General features: G+C 36.9%; 1 protein-coding gene across 2 annotated transcripts in view; it reads right to left on the minus strand.

The window, feature by feature from the left end:
- The window catches only part of MUSK (muscle associated receptor tyrosine kinase), a 38,909-nt gene extending 21,528 nt beyond the window's left edge, over positions 1-17,381 (minus strand). The window contains exons 1-3 of one of the 2 annotated variants that reach the window (XM_074196494.1): positions 17,224-17,381; positions 12,334-12,509; positions 11,466-11,489 (exon numbers count right to left, since the gene is read on the minus strand). In XM_074196494.1, coding sequence (XP_074052595.1) covers positions 11,466-11,489; positions 12,334-12,509; positions 17,224-17,303 — 280 coding nt within the window. In that variant the 5' untranslated portion in view covers positions 17,304-17,381. The remainder of the gene's footprint in view (positions 1-11,465; positions 11,490-12,333; positions 12,510-17,223) is intronic. The other variant, XM_074196495.1, reaches the window with a different exon arrangement.
- Positions 17,382-20,649: the final 3,268 nt, after the last annotated feature.

The raw sequence follows: 20,649 nt of genomic DNA on the forward strand, positions 1-20,649 counted from the left end.
TCTAGCTTTTAGTTCCCCCAAAATAATTTCCAAAGAACTATACAATAGGAACAAGTCACTCAATTTTTTTTTTTACCAAGAAGAATCATTTTTCTAAAGCCTTTGGATGACTAGTTTTCACAAAGGAAAGCAGAGAAATTCAGGGCCTTATTCTGCTTGATGACTTCTCTTTCATGAGTTTTGGCTTAGAATTTGTTGAAAAGGTTTTTATCTTCCTTTCTTGACATAAATGACTAAAGAGGTATGCAGTTGGTTTTATTTCTGTAAAATAGTAGGACCAAATTTACTAGTCTACTTGCTTAAAAACTTTGGGACTGAAGATCTGGGGGAAAGGGGGCTGTGTTAGAAGTTGGATACTTATTCTGGTTCCCAATATGGGGTAGGGAGAGGATAGTAGTGGTATTGGGTTCATTTTTCTCACACTCTGGCTCATTAATTTTCCACACTGGCACCCTAGGGTCAAATTATTTAAAGCTTACTTATTGATTCATATCCAGGGTCCTTTTAAAATGGAGGGAATTAGAAAAGTAATCAATGTATAAGCAAGGACAAGTATTTATTTCCTATACACAGAAGCATAGAATGCATGTAGTGACAGAACCAGGGTTAAAAAAGGATTCAGTACCTAAACTAATACACTGTTGGTAAGAGTTATAAACTGATCCAACCACTTGGAAAAACAATTTAGAATTTTTATTTAAAAGAAACAAACAACCTGTTCATATCCTGTCAAGGAGAAAATATAAAACCCTATATATACCAAAATATGCAAAATATCACTTTTGTAACAGAAAAGAATAAGTAACAAAGTGGATACTCTTTGATTGGGGAACGATTGAAAAAAATATGGTATATGAAGAGGGAAAGGTACTTGATTTAAGTTTTCATTAGAGTAAGGAACTTCCAGATGTGGAAACTTTCTTCACTAATGAAAGTTAGTTTCTTCTCTGTAACTAATAGCCTTAAACAGTTGACTAGAAAACTGAGAAAGTGACAGTAATTATGGACTAAGTATAGAACTTCAGTCTAGATTTTCCTGGTTTTGAGATCTGTTTTTTCTCTATTTGTCTGAGTTAGTTTTTTCTTTTTAGTGAGTACCATTTGTTTTAAAGAGAAACATTATAGCATTAATATTATACTATAATGATTTAGAAATGTTATGATACAATATATCCATATCATAATATAACATTCACATACTATTACAATATAATATATCAATATTACATTATAATACAATATATAGAGAATTATATTTTATTGATAATTATTATGATACAGATGTTATAATAGTTATAACATTATTATTTCTAAAATATCACATCAATACATAATATATTATAACAAAGTATATCATATTATATTGTTATATGATACACCATTTTACATAATAATATAATATGATATATTGTGATTAATATATAGCATAATATATTGTGATATAATACAAAATATATTATATAACACAATATGTTGATATATTAATGTAATACTATACATTAACAACAGTAATAATAATATCAATAAATTGATATAGCTTGAAATCTAGAAGCTCTGTGCTCTTGCCACATCTTTTTTCCTCTGTTACTTCCCTCAGCATTCTAGAGCTTTTCTTCTTTCAATTTATCATTTTATCTACTTCTGTAAAGTAGTGCATTGGCTGCTTGATAGTACTAAATCTAGATCTCCTTGGCTATGTCTTATAGTTTTTCTGAGACATATGTCTTTAGTTGCTTACTATAATATTCCTAAGTCAACCAAGGAAGAATAGGGAGGGAAGAAAAATCTCAAACTAAATGCTTTTCTAAGATTGATGATGGGAAGCCACTGAAAGTTTCTGAGTATGGCAGTGGCATGATTATGGAAGAACAATGAGATTATTTAGACAATAAGCAGTTAGAAAAATGGATTAGAGAAAGGATAATCTAGAAGAAAAGCTAGTTAGAAGCGATAATTATAAATTTATAGAGTATTGTTTGCATATTATTGATATTTTCCCTGCCTTCTTTTTGGTTATAATACCATATACGATTTTTAACCACATCATTTGGTTTCTGGTCTTTTAGATAGTGTGATCACATGATACTTTCAAACTTGTTTTGTGTCTAGCTTGGAATTTTTTCTCTGTGAATTCAGTCTAGTCTACCTTACCTGCTTTTCTCAATTTCATTTTCTTAAATATCGTTTCTACTTAACCATATATGTGCTTCAGAAATTGAGAAATTCAAACCCACATGTCATACTATTGATGCAAGAAAACAAATTCATTGGAAATTCTGGTAGACTTTTCATAATATATCTCCTATTCTAATTTCATTAATAAATATTTTCTAAGTGATTGCCTTAGCTGTGTTCCATGTTTTCCCCTCTATGGCTATTCACTGTTTTGTGACTAAGACTGTTGAATAATCCTCCACCATTAGTATTTTCCAAAATTTTACATATGAATTTTTTAAATTGACATTGCTTTGGCTGTCATTTTTCTTCAGAGTAGAGAGATCAAATGCTTTCTTAAGAAAATTTTTGCACTCTTTTGGCCTTTAGTGGTTGCTTTATATTAGTTAAACTTCTAATGGAAAAACTGGAAATTAGAATCAATCTTTATTCTTTTTATTTTTGCAAGGCAAATGGGGTTAAGTGGCTTGCCCAAGGCCACACAGCTAGGTAATTATTAGATGTCTGAGGCCAAATTTGAACTCAGGTACTCCTGACTCCAGGGCCAGTGCTCTATCCACTGCACCACCTAGCTGCCCTCAATATTTATTCTTTTATAATTTCCTGTTTTAGTGACTCCATCTTATTTGAACAGTTGAACTTAGAGCTGTTGTAAGTATATGCAGTGATCTTTTTAATACAGAGTAATTATTTTTTATTTTTATTTTCACTAGTCAATAGTTGTGACTCCATGTCTGTTTGGTACATGGCTTATCAGCATCCAGTTATTTCTAGTCTATTAAGATATTTTAAATTTCATCTGTTTTGTGTTGATCTTTAGAACTTACCATGTAAGATGTGTCTAACTCTCTTCTTGAGTACTGTATTTATGCTATATAAATGTGAAGTTTTTGAGTGGTCTCTAAATCATTGGCCCTTTCCATTTCATAATATTATATATGTTTAGCATATTTTTCATCATTCTCTTCTGAACCATATTATCATTACAGTACCCAGAGATCTATGTATAAGCTGATTTGCTTATCAACAGCAGATGTGGACTCCAGTACAATTACAGTGGTTATTAGTCTTTTTATCATATTTGTCTTTAGCACTGCAATATAAGAAGGTGATGTATCCCTTTAAATATTTCTTGTTGCCATTGGTGCACAGTATAATGTGCTTGGTTGATACCTCTGTTTGTCCTTCCCTCTAAACAGAACCTGAGTCTTGTTTCCATTGACATTTCCCTATGTTTTATGGTTTAATTTGTGGGGTTTATGTCAATATATATATATATATATATATGGTGCAATTTTTCTAGTAATATATCCATCTAATCCAGTAGTATAAGGGAATAAGAATCTTACATTGAAAGTACAAATAGCTGAATTAATGTTTGTTTGTAAATGATACAAAAATTGTTACTATTCCACCATCACTGTAAAGCAGAAGAGATCATGTAGGCCTGAGGGTCATGCTGTATTTTTATTTGTTTCATGAATCTCAATGGCCAATTAATTCACCACCATTGGTGATGAGGCTCTTAGCATTTAGCTAGGCTTGATCTTGTACAATAGGTAGAGTCTGTTGCTGGTTCTATATCTAGGACCTCCCTAGTTGGTACAATCAGCCAATACTTGTGCTCTGCTGGCACAATCTTGTAAAAGCTAAACTCACTTCTACAACATGTGGTATCAATTGAATTTTTGGAGGAGTAAATGCCTCCATCAATAAAAGAATTATAGGATCAGCTTACCAGATGAATAATTTTATATATCTACAATAGCATTGGGGAATAATAAATTGAATTCAGTGCTTCAGTTGGTCTGTGAGTCTTCTGCATGAGATCTGATCAAACTTCACTGATGTTCCTTTTTTTTTAAGGTTTTTGCAAGGCAAATGGGGTTAAGTGGCTTGCCCAAGGCCACACAGCTAGGTAATTATTAAATGTCTGAGGTCAGGTTTGAACCCAGGTACTCCTGACTCCAAGGCCAGTGCTTTATTCACTGCCCCACCTAGCTGCCCCACACTGATGTTTCTTTAGAGCAGGGGTGGGGAACCTTTTTCTGCCAAGGGCCATTTGGATATTTATAATATAATTCTAAGGCTATATTTGGTCAAGCATTTAATTAATTCAACACAAGAAGCAATTAGATTTATTGAATTTTGGGGGGTAGAGTCAAGATGGTGGTGTGAAGGCAGCATTTCACAGAAACTCCTTCCTCCCAAAATTCCAAAAGCTAACAAATTATGACTCTAGCCAAAATTTAGAGAGACTGAGTGATACATTTTCAAAGTTCAAAATAACTTAGAGGTTCCATGGGAAAGGTATGTTTCATGGGGACCAGGGGTTGGAAAAAAGCCATGGGCACAGGGCAGCCCAGCCCAACCCAGAGATCACAGGTAACAGCTTGAAGAGGTGGTGAGAGAACTCTGCTACACCAAAATGAGTATGGAGTGAGGAGTACCAGCCAGCTATAGAATCTGTAGCAAGAATCTGGAGAAAGTAGCCTGCACCCCCAGAGAAGGTAAAGGAAGTCTGCAGAGATTTCTCTGCTTTCCCTCAGGGAGGGACTCTGCTGTTTGCCTACACTCAGATCCAGGTTGCAGTTTGGGCTTCCATACTAAGCAGCCAAGCTGGATCCCTCCTTATAGCTCCAGGGCAGAGGGAAGTGGGGGGGGGGGGGAGGATCTACATATCAAAGCTTAGGCAAGAGAACATAAGACCTTGGAGAAGTAAAGGTCCGGTGGGGTGCCCCCCAAAAAAACCCACAGCCTCAGAAGTGCTGTCTTGGGCTGGGGAAATGAGTAAACAACAGAAAAAGAAGGATCTGACCATAGAGAATTATTTTAGTCCCTTGGAAGATCAAAACACATACTCAGATGATGACAAAATTGAAGCATCCATATGAAAAACCTACAAGAGAAATAGAAAATGGGCTCAGACTATGGATGGACACAAAAAAGACTTTGAAAAGCAATTGGGGGGGGCAGAGCCAAGATGGAGACAAGAGTGGATCTTGTCTTGGGTGCTCTCTCATAAAACATCTAAACTAAGGACTTTAACTAATTTTTGAGAGACAGAACCCACAGAGGGACTCAGTGAGGCAGTTCTCCTACTCAAGGTAAACTGGAAAAGATCAGAAAGGCTCTGCTCCCTGGGTTTGGAGGGGTCACCCCCCAGAGAGAAAGAACTTCAGTCTCCTGGAGGCAGCCCCAGGGCACTGGGAACCCCGGCTCACAGCAGCAGTGGAGTTTCTTGACCTACACCCTGGGGAGGGGAACACCAAGCGAGCATGTGAAACCCAGTCCTCAGGGCACACAGCAAGAAGCAGCGTGGCCAAGGCAGTCCCAATCCAGGAAACAGAAGCAGGTGGAGCCGGTAAGCAGGAGCCCCCAGGGCATGAGGCCATTGAACCTAGGGAGGGGAGAAGAGAGAGAGACTGCAGAGCTCTGCCCCTGGAACAGGATTCTGGGGTTCTGACCACATTCAGATCCTGATTGCAGTCTAGGCCCCCCCCATCGAACAGCAGCCCCCCCCACCTCAGCCCCATGGCAGAGGGGGGCACATATAGTCCTTCACAGACCAGGAGGGAGGACAGAGCCTCTCACACTGAAACCCTTGTGGGAGTATCCCAAAAGCTCAGGAAGCACCCCCAAAACAGGCTAAGGCTGGGAAAATGAGCAAGCAGAGAAACAAGAGAAACACCATTGAGAAATATTTTGCCTGTGAGCCTAAGAAGGATCAAAACACTCAGTCTGAAGATGAGGAAGCACAAGTTCCTGAATCTAAAGACTCCAAGAAAAACAGAAATTGGGCTCAGGTTATGACAGAGCTCAAAAAAAGACTTTGAAAATTAAATGAGGGAGTTAGAAGAAAAAATTGGGAAAAGAAATGAGAGAGATGCAGGAAAAACATGAAAATGAAGTCAGAGCTTAGTCAAGGAAATCCAAAAAAATGCTGAAGAAAATAGCATGCTAAAAACCAGCTTAGGTCAAATGGATAAGACAGTTCAAAAGGTTATTGAGGAGAGGAATGCTTTAAAAAGCAGAATTGGCCAGATGGAAAAAGAGATAAGAAAGCTCTCTGAGGAAAACAAATCCTTCAGACAAAGAAAAGAACTCAAGGAGATTGATGAATTTATGAGAAATCAGGACTCAATACTTCAAAACCAAAAGAATGAAAAATTAGAAGAAAATGTGAAACATCTCATTGAGAAAAACAACTTATATGGAAAACAGATTTAGGAAAGATAATTTAAAAATTGTTGGAATACCTGAAAGTCATGATCAGGAAAAGAGCCTTGACATCATTTTCAAATAATTACTACAGGAAAATTGCCCTGATATCCTAGAAGCAGAGAGCAAAATAGAAATGGAGAGAATCCACAGATCCCCCCGAGAAAGAGATCCCCAAAAAACAACCCCTAGGAATATTATAGCCAAGTTCCAGAACTCCCAAGTCAAAGAGAAAATATTACAATCAGCCAGAAGAACACAGTTCAAATACCAAGGAGCTGCAATCAAGATCTCGCAGGAATTAACAGCAACTACATTAAAAACTCATAGGGCCTGGAATATAATATTCTGGAAGGCAAAAGAGCTTAGAATGCAACCAAGAATCAACTACCCAGCAAAACTGAATGTCCTCTTCCAGGGAAAAAGATGGACCTTCAATGAACCAGGGGAATTTCAAATGTTCCTGTTGGAATAGCCAGAGCTGAACAGAAGGTTTGATCTTCAAATATAGGACTCAGGTGAAGCATAGAGATTGGAGGAGAAGGGGAAAATATGAGGGACTTGATGATGAACTGCATGTATTCCTGTATAGAAAAATGACACTGATAATGCTCATATGAACCTTCTCAAGTAACAGAGTAGGTAGAAGGAGCTTTTATAGATGAAGCACAGGAGAAAGCTGAATTTGAAGATAAAATATGGTGTAAAAATGGAGTCAATAGTAAAAAGGGAAATGCAATGGGAGAAAGAAAAAGGAGAGGGGGAATAGGCCAAGATATTTCATATAATAAGATTTTTCTTTATTACAATGAGCTATTGCAATGATAATGGAAGGGGGGAGGCAAGGGGGAATGAGGGAATCTTCGCTCTCTTCAGAGTTGGCTAGGAGAGGAAACAGCATATATACTCAATGGGGTATAGGCATCTGGAGTAAGAAGGGGGGGGCAGGGGGAAGGGGTGGGAATGTGAATGAAGAAGGGGAGGATGGACCATGGGGGGAGAGTGGTCTGATACAATGCATTTTCTTTTTTACTTCTTGCAAGGGGCTGGGATTGGATGGCCTGTCTGGGACCATAGGGCCAGGTGGATGCTGGGCCTAAGGGGTGGTATGGGGGCTTGAGGCCTCTTGGCCCCAGAGCCAGGGATCTGTCTGCTGGGCCACTCAGCTACCCTACCGCAGAGTCAAAGTGAAAGGAGAGAGAAAATATAGTACGTGAAAGTGGAGAAATATGAAAGGAGGGAGTTGTGATCAGCAATGGCAATGGTGGAAAAATATGGAAGCAACTTTTGTGATGGACTTATAAAGAATGTGATCCATCCGTGACAGAGTTGGTGGTGTTGGAACTCAGACTGAAGCACATTTTGTATTATTATTATTTTTTTTGGGGGGGTGCAGGGAAAATGGGGCTGGGTGGCCTGCCTGTGGCCTCATAGCAGGGTGATTGTTGGGTGTCTGAGGCCAGATTTGGACCCAGGTGTTCCTGGCTCAAGGCCAGTGCTCTGTCCACCACCCAGCCGCCCCTACTATTATTACTATTTTATTTTATTTTAGGTCTTCTTTTTTTCTTTTCTTTTCTTTTTTTTTTTGGTTTATGCAGGGCAGTGGGGTTGGGGTGGCTTGCATGTCATAACACTGGGTGATTGTTGGGTGTACGGGGCTGGATAGAGCTTGGGTGCTCCTGGCTCCAGGTCTGGTGCTCCATCCACTGTGCTGCCTGGTGTAGTAATAATTATTACTATTATTTTTTTAATTTTAATTTTAATTTTTTTCTCTCCCCTTTACTTTATCACTCAAGTGAGTCTATATTTTTTGGGGGAGGGGGTATTTTGTTTACTCTTAAACAAGAATATTTTATTAATGTATAAAAAACATTGTACAAAATGAGAATAAATAAATATTAAATTAAAAAAGAAAAGCAATTACGGGTGATGGAGGAAAAATTGGGAGGAGAAATGAGAGTGATGCAGAAAAATCATGAAAACCAAATCAACAGCTTGGTGAAAGAAATACAAAAAATACTGAAGAAAATAATATGTTAAAAACCAGTTTAGGCCTAATGGATAAAAGTAAAACAAAAATGCAAATGAGGAGAAGAATGCCTTAAAAAGCAGAATTGGCTACTGGAAAAGGAGATAAAAAAGCTCTCTGAAGAAAATAGCACCTTCAAATGCAGAATGGAACTAAAGGAAGCTGATGACTTGGCAAGAAATCAGGAAAAAATAAAACTCTTCCAAAAAAAGTCAAAAAATAGAAGAAAATGTGAAATATTTCATTGGAAAAAACAACTGACCTCAAAAACAAATCCAGAAGAAATAATTTAAAAATTATTGGGTTATCTAAAAGACACAATCAGGAAAAGAGCCATTTTTCAAGAAATAATACTGCAAAATTGTCCTGAGATCCTAGAAGCAGAGGGTAAAATAGAATCTGAGAGAATTCACCAGTTACCTTCTGAAACAGATCCCAAAAGAAAAATTTCCAGGAATATTCCAAAACTCCCAAATCAAAGGGAAAATTCTAAAAGCTGCCAGAAACAAACAATTCAACTACCAAGGCTCCATAGTCAGGATTACAGAGGATCTGGCAGCATCTACATTAAGGACTCATAGGGATTGGAATATGATATTCCGGAACGCAAAAGATCTTGGTTTACAACCGAGAATCAACTACCCAGCAAAACTGAACAGCCTCTTTCAGGGGAAAAGATGGACTTTCAATGAAACAGGGGACTTTCAAACTTTCCTATTGAAACAACCAGAGCTGAACAGAAAGTTTGATCTCCAGGTAGAGGACTCTAGTGAACCACAGAGGGGGTGGAAGAGAAGGACTAACTATGAGAAACTTAATGATATTGAAATTTTTGTATTCCTGCATGGGAAAAAGATATTAATAACTCATATGAACTTTCTCATTTATAAAAGCTGTTAAAAGGAGCATATATAGACAGGACACAGGAAGGATATGAATATAATAGTATAATATAGTAAAAAGATGGAGTCAATGGGTGATAAATTACTGGGAGGAAGGGAAAGGAGATAAAGAAGAAGCTAAGAAATTTCATATAAGAGTCAACGAAAAAAAGCTTTTTTCAATGGAGTGGAAAGGGGAAGGCAAGGGGGAATGAGTGAGCCTTCATTCTCATCAGAAATGGCTCAGAGAGCAAATAACATACACACTTAATAGGGTGAGGAAAAATATCTTACCCTAGAGAAAAATGAGAAGAAAGGGATGGGATAAGGGGGAATGGGGGGAGGGAAGAGGGGAATAGGTGATAGAAGAGAGGGAAGATTGAGGGAGAGGGTACTCAGATACACACTTTTGGAGAGGGCCAGGATAAAAGGAGAGCGAGAATAAAATAAATGAGAGTGGGGAGAAATAGAATGGAGGTACAGCTAATAATAGCAATGGTGGGAAAAATATTGAAGCAACTCCTCTGGTGGACTTATGATAAAGAAAGCAACTCACCCCAGAGACAGAGCCATTGGAAACTGAACACAAACTGAAGTACATTTTTTCCCTCTCTCTCACTATTCTTGAGGTTTCTCATCTTCTTGGGGGAGGAAGGGGGTTTATGTTTACTCTTATATTTACTCTTATAACACATTCAATTTTGATCAATGTAAAGCAATGTAAAGAATATCAGACAGCTTTCTGGGGGGGGAGGGAAGGGGGGAATTGTAAAATTCAAAGCCTTACAAAAATGATAGGTAGATACTACTATTGTATATAATTGGAAAACAAATAAAATGTATTAAAATAAAGTAAAATAAAATAAATTAAAAAAAATACTTATTGAAATTTGAGTCCCTCCTGCAGCTGTTTTTGCAGTGCCAGACTGATATGGCCTGAAGGTTCCTCACCCCTACTTTAGAGGCTATAGAACAAAAATTTCTTCATGTTCTTTCCTCCTTTGTAACTCTCAAACCCTCCCATAAAGCTTATACAAGGGGTTCATCCAATGTTTTGAGGTCTTTCTTCATGTTCTCTCGACATTAAGTTTAGAGAAATCTAGCACAGAGGCTAGATTCATTGAGTATCTTTCAGTTTATTCATATAAGCAAAAATCAAGCATCAAAAATGAGAAGAGTATTTTTATGGTTTGTTTCTGATCATAGACATGAATGGTATAATACAAATTTAAAGAACCCTAGCACTGGAAGGGACCTTTAGAAGTCAACTAGCAAATGACTGAAGATTTGGTAATCTTTATCTCATGGAATCAGAAACTTAGACTAGACTTTGCAAGGTCACAGAGACAGTTGAGATAGCATTTAGGACAGGAATCTTGTTTCTTGACCCTGAGTCCAGTTTACTATTGTTTTTCCTCCTCCTCCTCCTCCTCCTCCTCCTTCTATGATTTCATCATTGTAGGGAAGGCCTAGTGACAAACTTTATCTATTAATGCAGATCAGAAAATTCTACTCTTAGCTCCTTTGGGTACTGAAACTTGTCCAGAGTTACACACCCATTAAGTGGTAGATGTGAGCCCGGATCTTCCCAACTCTGGACAAGGAGATTTGCCATCCAGTTTCCCTAGTAACTTTGAGTTTGTCATAGGGTAATGGAGAAAAAGTTAGCTTCAAGGCCAGGAAAGCCTGGATTCAAGCCTTTCCTCTGATACACATTGCCTCTGTGATCCTGGTCAAGACACTTAACCCATTAGTGCTCTAGGTGCTCTGAATCACATACATGAAACCCATAGTTCTCCCTAGTGCCCTTTAATGATCTCCATATCTATTTAGTTGGATGCTTCCAGGCAGAAGTTTTAAATGAAAGGTGGCAGAGAAGTTACCAACTTGTATTAGTTGAGGGAATTTCCTCACCTGGGGAATGAAATCATGGGTTTACTTCCAAAGGAATGGTATTCTATATTAATCACAGTGCAGATTTCATCTTAAGCCACTTTTATCATCAAATGATCAGACCCAAGTTCTATGCTATATATAAATGCTCCAAGACCTTTGTGGTTCCATATTTTTCTCCAATAGGTGAAGAAATAGATGCAAAAAAGCATGCAACTTATCAGTGAAATGCACACAAGAATTCAAGAACACTCAAAGCTACTTACTTGTTGTATTATCTTTTTTCAAATCTGAGGGGGAAGAAAGGTGAACATTAAAAAAAATGAAGAGCAGATTTTCCAATTATTTTGTGAGAGTTCATTAAGAAATACAAATCATTCATCAGTTTTACAATTGTTCCTACTCGTGTGAAAGACAGATTTACCTGAAATCAACTCAGATATTTGGGATAACCACATGATAATTTGTGAAGGTCATTATGGTAATGTAGAGTTGATTAGTTTGTTTGGTGAGGTCAGCAGTTTGAAGTACATGGTAATGGAAATTTTTGCTTAAGTATCTGCTTTAAGCTGCTCTGGAGATTTTTTTTCTTAAAGGGGATCTTAGTCTTTGCCTCACCTGACTAGGTCAATCCAGGGCAAATCTTAGCTCTTTTTCTCAACATCCCAAATAAAGTTACAGAATTTGTAAAGATCCACTGTGAAATAAGGTTGGGCAACAGGTAAGGATAAAGCCTCCAAAAGGTTTAGAATGAATTCATCAATTTTTTACAATGACCTATGAAACTGGGTAGTCTAATTTTTCTTTTATCCTAAGGAAATGAAGAGTTGATTCATGAGAGTAACTTGGCCCTAGGAACATACACCTCTTAGTCTCTTCCAAATACTAAGTAAAACAAGGTTCTTAATCTTTGTGTGTGTGTGTGTGGGGGGGTGGTTCATGTAACCTTTTAGCATCTAGGGAAGCCTAGGGATCCCTTCTTAAAACAATGTTTATAAATGCATCAAATAAAATATTTAGTATTAAATAAGAACCCAATTACAGTACTAGACAATTGTCAAAATACTTTTTTTTCACAAAAAAAGTTCATGGACCACAGGTTAAGAACTCCTGAGATAGAGGATGCTGCATTACCTAAATGTGTCACTTTGGTACAAGACATGGACTCCCTGTGCATACTAGGAAGCTTGGTGCATTCAGGCAAGGTCAACAGATGCAATCCAGATTTATACAGGCCTCTGTGGGATTTTTCTTCCAGTGTCAACCATTCCTTTGTACAGAATAGATCCTTTACAGCCAGGCAGTGTTCTCTAAAATATTTTTATAGAAAACAGTGAGAGGGACTACTTAGAAGTGTAACATATTAGCACAGCATTTAAGGTACAATTTATATACTGTGTTTTTAAAACAACATGGCAATACTTCTGATTCTTATTCCAAAAAGGGGTTTTGAATTCATTCTTTTATTCTAAGTTTTAGAAATGTTTATTGGCAACACATAGTTTTCTATCCTGTGTATTCCAATGGTGTAGCTTGATTTTTCAATATAAATAATTCTATAATCCAGAATTACAAAGCGGGGAGTTATCTCTGAATAAGGTATAACATAGGTTGTATGTTTGTATGGAAGCCTCAAGGTTGGTCATTTTAGAAGAATGAGATATAATTAACTCTAGTAAATACATTCTTTTATTAGAATTAGAGTTAGAATCACAAAACTCAAAAGACATCTGAGATTTAGAGAGATTGAATTATGACTGTCACAGTTCTAGTAGGTGCCAGATGCATGATTTGAATAGTGTTCATTCTACTGAACCATCTGTCTCTCTAGATATCAAGTTTTAATCTGGGAGAGAATTTTCTCATTTTTTGCTAGCTCCTTTTTTGATTCTCCCTTCAGAATTTTGACCTAAAAAAGGTTAAACATCTTAAAAGACAGCACAGTACAGTGGAAAGGACCCTGGTTTTGGAGTCTGATGATCAGGGTATAAGTTCCATCACTAACCCTCTTCTGTGATTTTGAGTGAATCTCTTCATATCTCTAAACTTCAAGGCCCTTATCTGTAAAATGGGGTTGCACTAGATGATTTCTGAGGTTCCTTCTAGTTTTGACCCTAACCCTAGTTTTCTGAATCTAATTCTCTTTCCTTTACATCATCTTATCTCTATTCTGTACGCATATTGAAATATATGTGATAGTGAAAAACTACAAGCTATGAAGCTACGTAAATGTCCACAGGAGAGAGTTGACTATGCAACTGTGATAGATACAGTGTCCCCAAAATTTTGGTGCAATTTTAAAAGTGTAAAACAAAAATGTACCAAGGGCACCTTGTCTAACAGAACGATTATGGTTCCAATAAGACTGACAAATATGAGAAATATAAAAATGTCATTATGCAAAATTAAGAAAGCAACAACAGAAAATAGTATATACATAAATGATACCTACTTAATATTTTGTTGTTTTGGTATGGACCAGTGATTTTATTAAAATAGGAAACTTCTGATGTGGAAACTCCCTTCACCATACAGATCAACAACTCTTCCATAAACTTTTTTCCATAATGCTATTTTTGCGTAAGGCTGACTCTTCATGATCTCATTTGGAGTTTTCTTGGGAAATTATTGGAGTGGTTTGCCATATCATACTTCAGTTCATTTTAATGAGGAAGAAACTGAAGCAACAGGGTTAAGTGACTTGCCCAGGGTCACATAGCTAGTAAGTGTCTGAGGTTAGATTTGAATTCAGAAAGATGTCTCCTTAACTCCCACCTCAGCACTTTATCCACTGCAGCACCAGTTCTAGAGTCTTAGGAAGTTGCCTGTGGCACTAAAAGATTAAATGATTTGCCCAAGGTCACACACAGGTATTAGTGGCATACCTTGAACAAGTCATGGTGTTTCACATGCCTTTTAAAAAGAGAATGTGTGTGTGTTCATAGAGTAAATAGACAAATATTTTTAAAAATGGAAGGAAACATATAGAGAGTAACTGATTAAATTATTATTGGATAATTGTTTTTATAGATATATTATAGTTTAATATGTTTTAAATTCAATAGTTTTAAAAACTGATTTGGCTTTGTTTCAAATTCATATAAATGACAATTTTTCAAACCTCTTTAAATTCTAATAAGTTATTTGCATCAAACAGGTGTCAGCTGAGTTCTCTTGGTAATTTGATCCAAGGATAGCAGAGTTAGTTAAAGGCCTTTGAGTCACTTTATAAGCATGGTAACTCTCCTAATATCCACAGCAAAGGTGATTGTAGCTTATGATGGGGTCCTGATGACATTGTTGGGGAGTGGCTGTCTTCACTTTCCTTTCCATTTATTATGTGCAGGGAATTCTCTGGTTAAGGATGACTATAGAGCTGCAGAACTTTAGATGAACAGATTGGAAGATATGAAATAAGCTTAGATGGGGGAAACTCCAAACTTCTGGAAAATGTGGGACATTAACAGACAAATTCTGCCTCTTGCCATTCAGACCACAGAAAAAGCATTAAAATAGTGGTAGGGGATAGAGGAGAAATATGTGCCCACAATACTCTATGCTACCATTTGCAGGCTTGAGCAAGGAATATATTTTGCCTATAGTAGATCACATTCACAATGTACTTTGTTCATAGTCACTCATTAGGGCAGACAGAGAAGTAGATTATCTCCATTTTAATTTTTTTTGTCTGAACCTGTAATTTCTTTGGAATAGGAAGTTCTCGAATGAGCTAATGCCCTCTTTCAGTGCGGACTATTTTTCACCTTATAGTGTCAGGCAATTTCATGCAGGCTCTGAGAGAGAAAGGGACCTACCTGTGGTTAGAAAATGAGGATCTCTGAGATGAGCTCTCTATCCATGAGCTCTCTCTATCCATGAAACCATGCTTCCTCTTCTTTAATGAGATAATCATGTAAAGAGTTTCTTTTTTGGGGGGGGGTAATCAGAATTAAGTGACTTTCCCAGTGACTAGCTGGTATCTGAGATCATATCTGAACCCAGAACTTCCTGATCCCAGTACCTATGCTCTATCCACTACAACATCCAGAGTTTTCAAACCTTAAAGCACTATATACATTTAGAATTGTTTTATAGATGATGAAATAGGTTTACAGGTAACACAATCAGTAAATGTTAGAGTTAGGATTCAAATCTAGTTCTCCTAGTTTCAAAGTCCATCATCCCGAAGTGGACTTTGGAGTCCTATAATTTTCTCGATCATTTGTGTTATTTTCCAAGATGAGAATAGTCATGGAGGGATATTGGGCAGTTTTTGCTTATATTCTTGAAAGTGTGGGTGGGCTGGGGTGAAAGGCAATAAAAATAAGAATGGGTATGTTGAATTCCCTCATATCAGGGATTCTGGTGTATGTGAGGATTATAAAGACTTTTATAATCAGAGTGTGGCTACTGTTGGGAATTGTCACAGTCATATCTTTAGAGATTGGAGGGAGTTTCAAGTGTCATCTAAACCAATAAGTTTATTTTACACAGGAGGAAACTGAAAATTAGAGAGATTAAATAATGATAAACCCTGTAGTTATTCCCATGGCATGACATATATGTGATTAAAACATTAAATTTCAACTTATTAAGATTTACATCTACACTAGGACTGTATGCATTAACCAAATATGCTATAAAGACATTTTTACAGTTCTGCTTTCTTGGGGACAGGTATGGATAGGATGCTTTCCTTTTCCAAAGAAAAATTAACAGGACAACTTAAAAAATAATAGTTTTATGACAAATGGTCACAGAGAGAAAGTATGGAATGGTGTTATTAAAGACCTGGTCTCACAGTTAGCAAAACCTAGGTTCAAGTCTTGTCTCTGCTACACATTAGCTATGTGACCATGAAAAGTTCACTTAACACTTCAAAGTCTGAGGCAACTCGAAGTTTCAGAGAAAGTACCAACCCATATTAGTCAAGAGACTTTCTTTCCATGAATTTCCCTATGTGCATGAAATCACAGTTTTATTTTTTAAAATGCTAACTGGAATGAATAATATAGAGATGTAGCATGGCACATTTTATTAAAAGCTGTCTTGGATGTTAGGAAGCCTTGGGTGTGTTCATGCTTAGCTTCTGTGCCAGTTAGGTAGAGCAGCAGATAAATCATTGTACATTGATTGAGTCAGGAAGACCCGAGTTCAAATTCAACCTTAGACATTTCCTAGTTGTGTGATCCTGGATAATTCACTTAATCCTTGTTGCTTTAGTTTCCCTGATCATAATAGTACCAACCTCCCAGGGTTGTTGTGAGGATCAAATGTGATAATAATATTTCCTTAGCTCAGTCTCTCAAACATAGTAGGTACTCCTCCTTCCTTCCCTCCCTTTTCTCCTCCCTTCCTTCCATTCCTTTCACCCTTTCTTCCTCTCTCTCTTCTTTTTCTTGCCTCTGATGTAAAACTGAGGAAAATCACTTAACTTCACAAAGTCCCCAGGCAAGTCCCCAAGACTGTAAGATGCAGATAAGTGACTGATTATCTGCTATACCAAAGGAAGTTTCCACACTGAGAGTTCATTGCCCTGATAAAATTATGTCTAGACCCCATTCCCTACCCCTGACCTCCCCCCAAAATCAATGTAACATTATTTTTCTGATTTTACAGTACAAATAGCTTTTTTAAGATATTCTTTTTCTTCCATGGTCTATCAACTCTACCTATTATCATTAATGCAGAGGCAGCTAGGTGCTTCAGTAGATACAGCACCACCCCTGGAGTCAGGAGGACCTGAATTCAAATGTGACCCTAGACACCTAATAATTACCTAGCTGTGTGATCTTGGACAAACCACTTAACCCCATTACCTTGCCAAAAAATTAATACAGAAGGCTTAATAAAGCCTAATTTGGGATTATATTTATGCATCAAATGTACATTGTTCTTAATACACAAAAAGCAACTGCTTTGTTCACTCTTACTCACAACCTCTTCTGCTTTCATGAAACATCATCCCTGATTTCTCCTAGTAAATCTGAACAAGTGCATATCAACCAATGAAAAATCTCTTACCTGCATAAAGGTTTTGGAGATGGCATAAATCCGACGGGGTTGCACCCCTGAAAGATGTGATTACAGAGCAGAGACTCCATAGCTGGCTGACAGAATGAACTCAGTTCCTTCAAGTCACTCCAGATGGTTTGGACAAGAAGTTCTTGGGTGTCCTCCAGGTGCCCATAGGAGGAGTTGTAGAAAACAAGGGCATCCTTTGCCAAGACAGCACTGCAAACCTTCCCTCTGTAGGTACTGCAGTAGCCTGGATCTTCTTGGTGCAGTTTACTGAAAAAGTAATGAACAAAGTTCCCAAGGAGATGCTACTTCTTGGCATTCAGACTACTTTGTTCCAAATATGTATCCTAGAGGCAGGAGAAAAATCAGAGCAAAGGAAAAAAAAAAGCAGTGCCATAATCTACTTACTGCATTCATCTCAAGCTTTCCATTTTACATATAAAATTGGAATTTGTTTCAATTCAATATTTGTTATATGATAATGTTCCCTGCCTAGAATCCAGAAACTTGATTTTTCTATACTGATAACTGTTATTTCAATATAAATGGCTGCCACAGAGTTGACCTCAGATCCAGGAAGACCTGAGTTCAAGTCCTAACTCTGATACATTCTGATTGTGTGATCCCCAACAAGTCAAACTTGTATTGGTAGAGTTCCATTTTCAGAGCTCCATATGTAGATCCAGTTCATCCATTGTGTGCAAGAGTACCCTGATAGAATGCGGGTGTTGGAAGTTTAGATAAGAGATAGTGCCTGCCCACCTGTAGTTTACATCTAGTAGGGAGATATGATATATGTATAAATAATTATCATACAAAATAAAATGTGATAATTGCATAAAGGTAAAACCATGTGATCTGAAAGGATCTTTATTGATTGGAGAGATCAGGGAAAACATTTTTAAGGGAAGTGTAATTTTTAAACTGTTTTTAAAAGAATGACATGAAGGATTAGAGTTAGAAAAAGAGCAGGGAATGTACTAGAAACAATAAGTTGTAGAGATTGGCTATGAGAGACTATATATATATATATATATATATATATATGTGTGTGTGTGTGTATATATATATATATATATATGCATATATATATATATATATATATATATATATATATATATATATAAAGAGGAGAAGGATGCGATAGGTTTATAAGGAAGGGTAATGCCAGATAGTGAAAGTTCTTGCATACCAGGCTAAATATTTGAATTGAACATAGTTTAACATAACTCAGTGAGCTGGTATATATGCAATATTCATTGAATTCACTAAAGATAAATTGGGAGACAGATGAAATCTCGCTGCTATCAAGAAGTTCAAGTCACCAAATCCAGATGATTTGCATCCTAAAGTATTGAAAGAATTGGAAGAGCAGCTGTTGGTGATCTTTGACAGATTTTGGAAAAAGGCAGAGGAGCTACAGAACTGGAGAAGGGAAAATGTTTTCCTAATTTTTTAAAAAAGGAAGAGGAAATCTGCAAATTACTGACCAATGAGCTTATTTCTATAGCTAACAAGATTTCTAGGAAACATTATTAAGCAATTGTAGCCAAGAACTTAGAAAGGGAAGCAGTAAAGACTAAGTCAATCTGATTTTTTCAAGGAAAAATGATGCCAGACTAACCTCACTCTCTTCTTTGTTAGTGTTATTAGATTACTAGATAAGGGGAAATACTATCATTGTAAAGTATACTTCTATTTCAGCAAAACCTTTAATAGTTTCTCATTTTTGGAAAGTTAGGTAGATTTGGTATTATTTGAATGACCAGATCCAAAGAAAAGTCATTAATGGATGGAGGTCAAAAATGGAGAAATGCCCGTGATCATGCTCTGTCCAACATTTTTATCATTGACTTGAATGCTGGTTTATTTGTATGCAAGAGGACAGAAAACTGAGAAGCTGAACTAGCATATTAGATGGCAGAGCCAGGATTCAAAAAATACCAAGTGGGCTAAATCAAATGAAAAGTAATTTAATAGAGATAAAAGTAAAGTTCTGTTCTTAGTTATAAAACAAAACAAAAATGTCTTCACAAATAGAGGATAAGGAAGTATGACCAGTCAATAGTTCCTTTGAAAAACATCTAGTTGTTTTTATGAATTATAAATTCAACATTCAATTAAAAAATTATTAAGCACCTACTATATGCCAAGTTCTGGGGGATACAAAAGAGGTAAAAGATAGCCTCTGTTCTCCTGGAGCTTACCTTCTAATGGGGGAGACAACACATAAACACATATATACAAAGCAAGTTTTATACAGGATAAAGAGGAAATAATTAACAGAGGGAAGGCAATGGAATGAAGAGGAACTGAAGAAAGATTTCTGAAAGAAGTGGGATTTTAATTAGGATTTAAAGGAAGTCAGGTAAGTCAGCAGTTGGACTGGAGAAGGAAAGCATTCTAGGTCTGAGGATCAACCAGATTCATGAGTAAGCATCAGGGCAAAGATTGCCATGTGGGCAAGGAGCTGCATTTATTCTGTCTGATTCTGGAGGGCAGAATGAGGAGCAATATGTGGAAGGTGCAGAAGCATAGCTGGTCTTTTTTGTTTGTTTGCTTTAAGTAATTATAGCTATCTCTACTGAAGTGGAAAAAACTGTCTTGGAAATGAATGAATTCTCTCTTGTTGATGGATTTCAGACTGAGACTGAATGATATCTCATATTCTTATTCAGATTTGACATGACAATCTATAATCACTTTCTGACTTAAATTCTGTGACTCAGTAATGCAAATATGGAGTTTCAGAGCAGGAAATTTAGTAGTCCATGCTTACTTGTAGTAAATATAAATACAAGGTAGTAAAAGAAAATGTCATTCAGAATATAATATTCAGAAAGTGACTTTAATGTAAATGACTTAGACTGTTCTTCCCCCCATAAAAAAGGAATCTTCAATCATGATGGGACATCCTCACAAAGGGACATATGATTGAATGTCACCACCTTCATTTTACAGTATAGATGCAGAGTCAGAAAGAAATGAGGGAATTTATTCAAGCCACCCCAGTGGATGAGTTGTGTTGCTGAGAATCAAGTTACCCCTCATCCACATTCTGTGTAATGTGTTGTGTCTCCTTAATCAGAAGGAAATCTCTGTGACAACTTTCCAAAAAATGACGTGGGGATGCTTTGGCTTCTTTTAGTTCCGAGTTGCTGGCTATATAACCCCATGGCACCTGGCCAAACCACTATCTGGTTCCTTTGCTCTGTGGAACTTCTTGCAACATAGTGTGCTTGGTTCTATTCCACAGGGCTTGTGAAAGGGGTCAGGAAGCAGGTCTCTTGTTACAAGGCTACCATCTCAGTGTCTGAGCCTCCTACCTCCCCAGTAAGAAACTTTACCTTCCTTTTCTTCTCTACCTTTCTATATGAAGAAGTGTTTAAGCCTCCAGTCTCACAATTCAGTAGGAGAAATTCAATAATC

Source organism: Macrotis lagotis, chromosome 8, assembly GCF_037893015.1.
Source record: "Macrotis lagotis isolate mMagLag1 chromosome 8, bilby.v1.9.chrom.fasta, whole genome shotgun sequence".
NCBI lineage: Eukaryota > Metazoa > Chordata > Mammalia > Peramelemorphia > Peramelidae > Macrotis > Macrotis lagotis.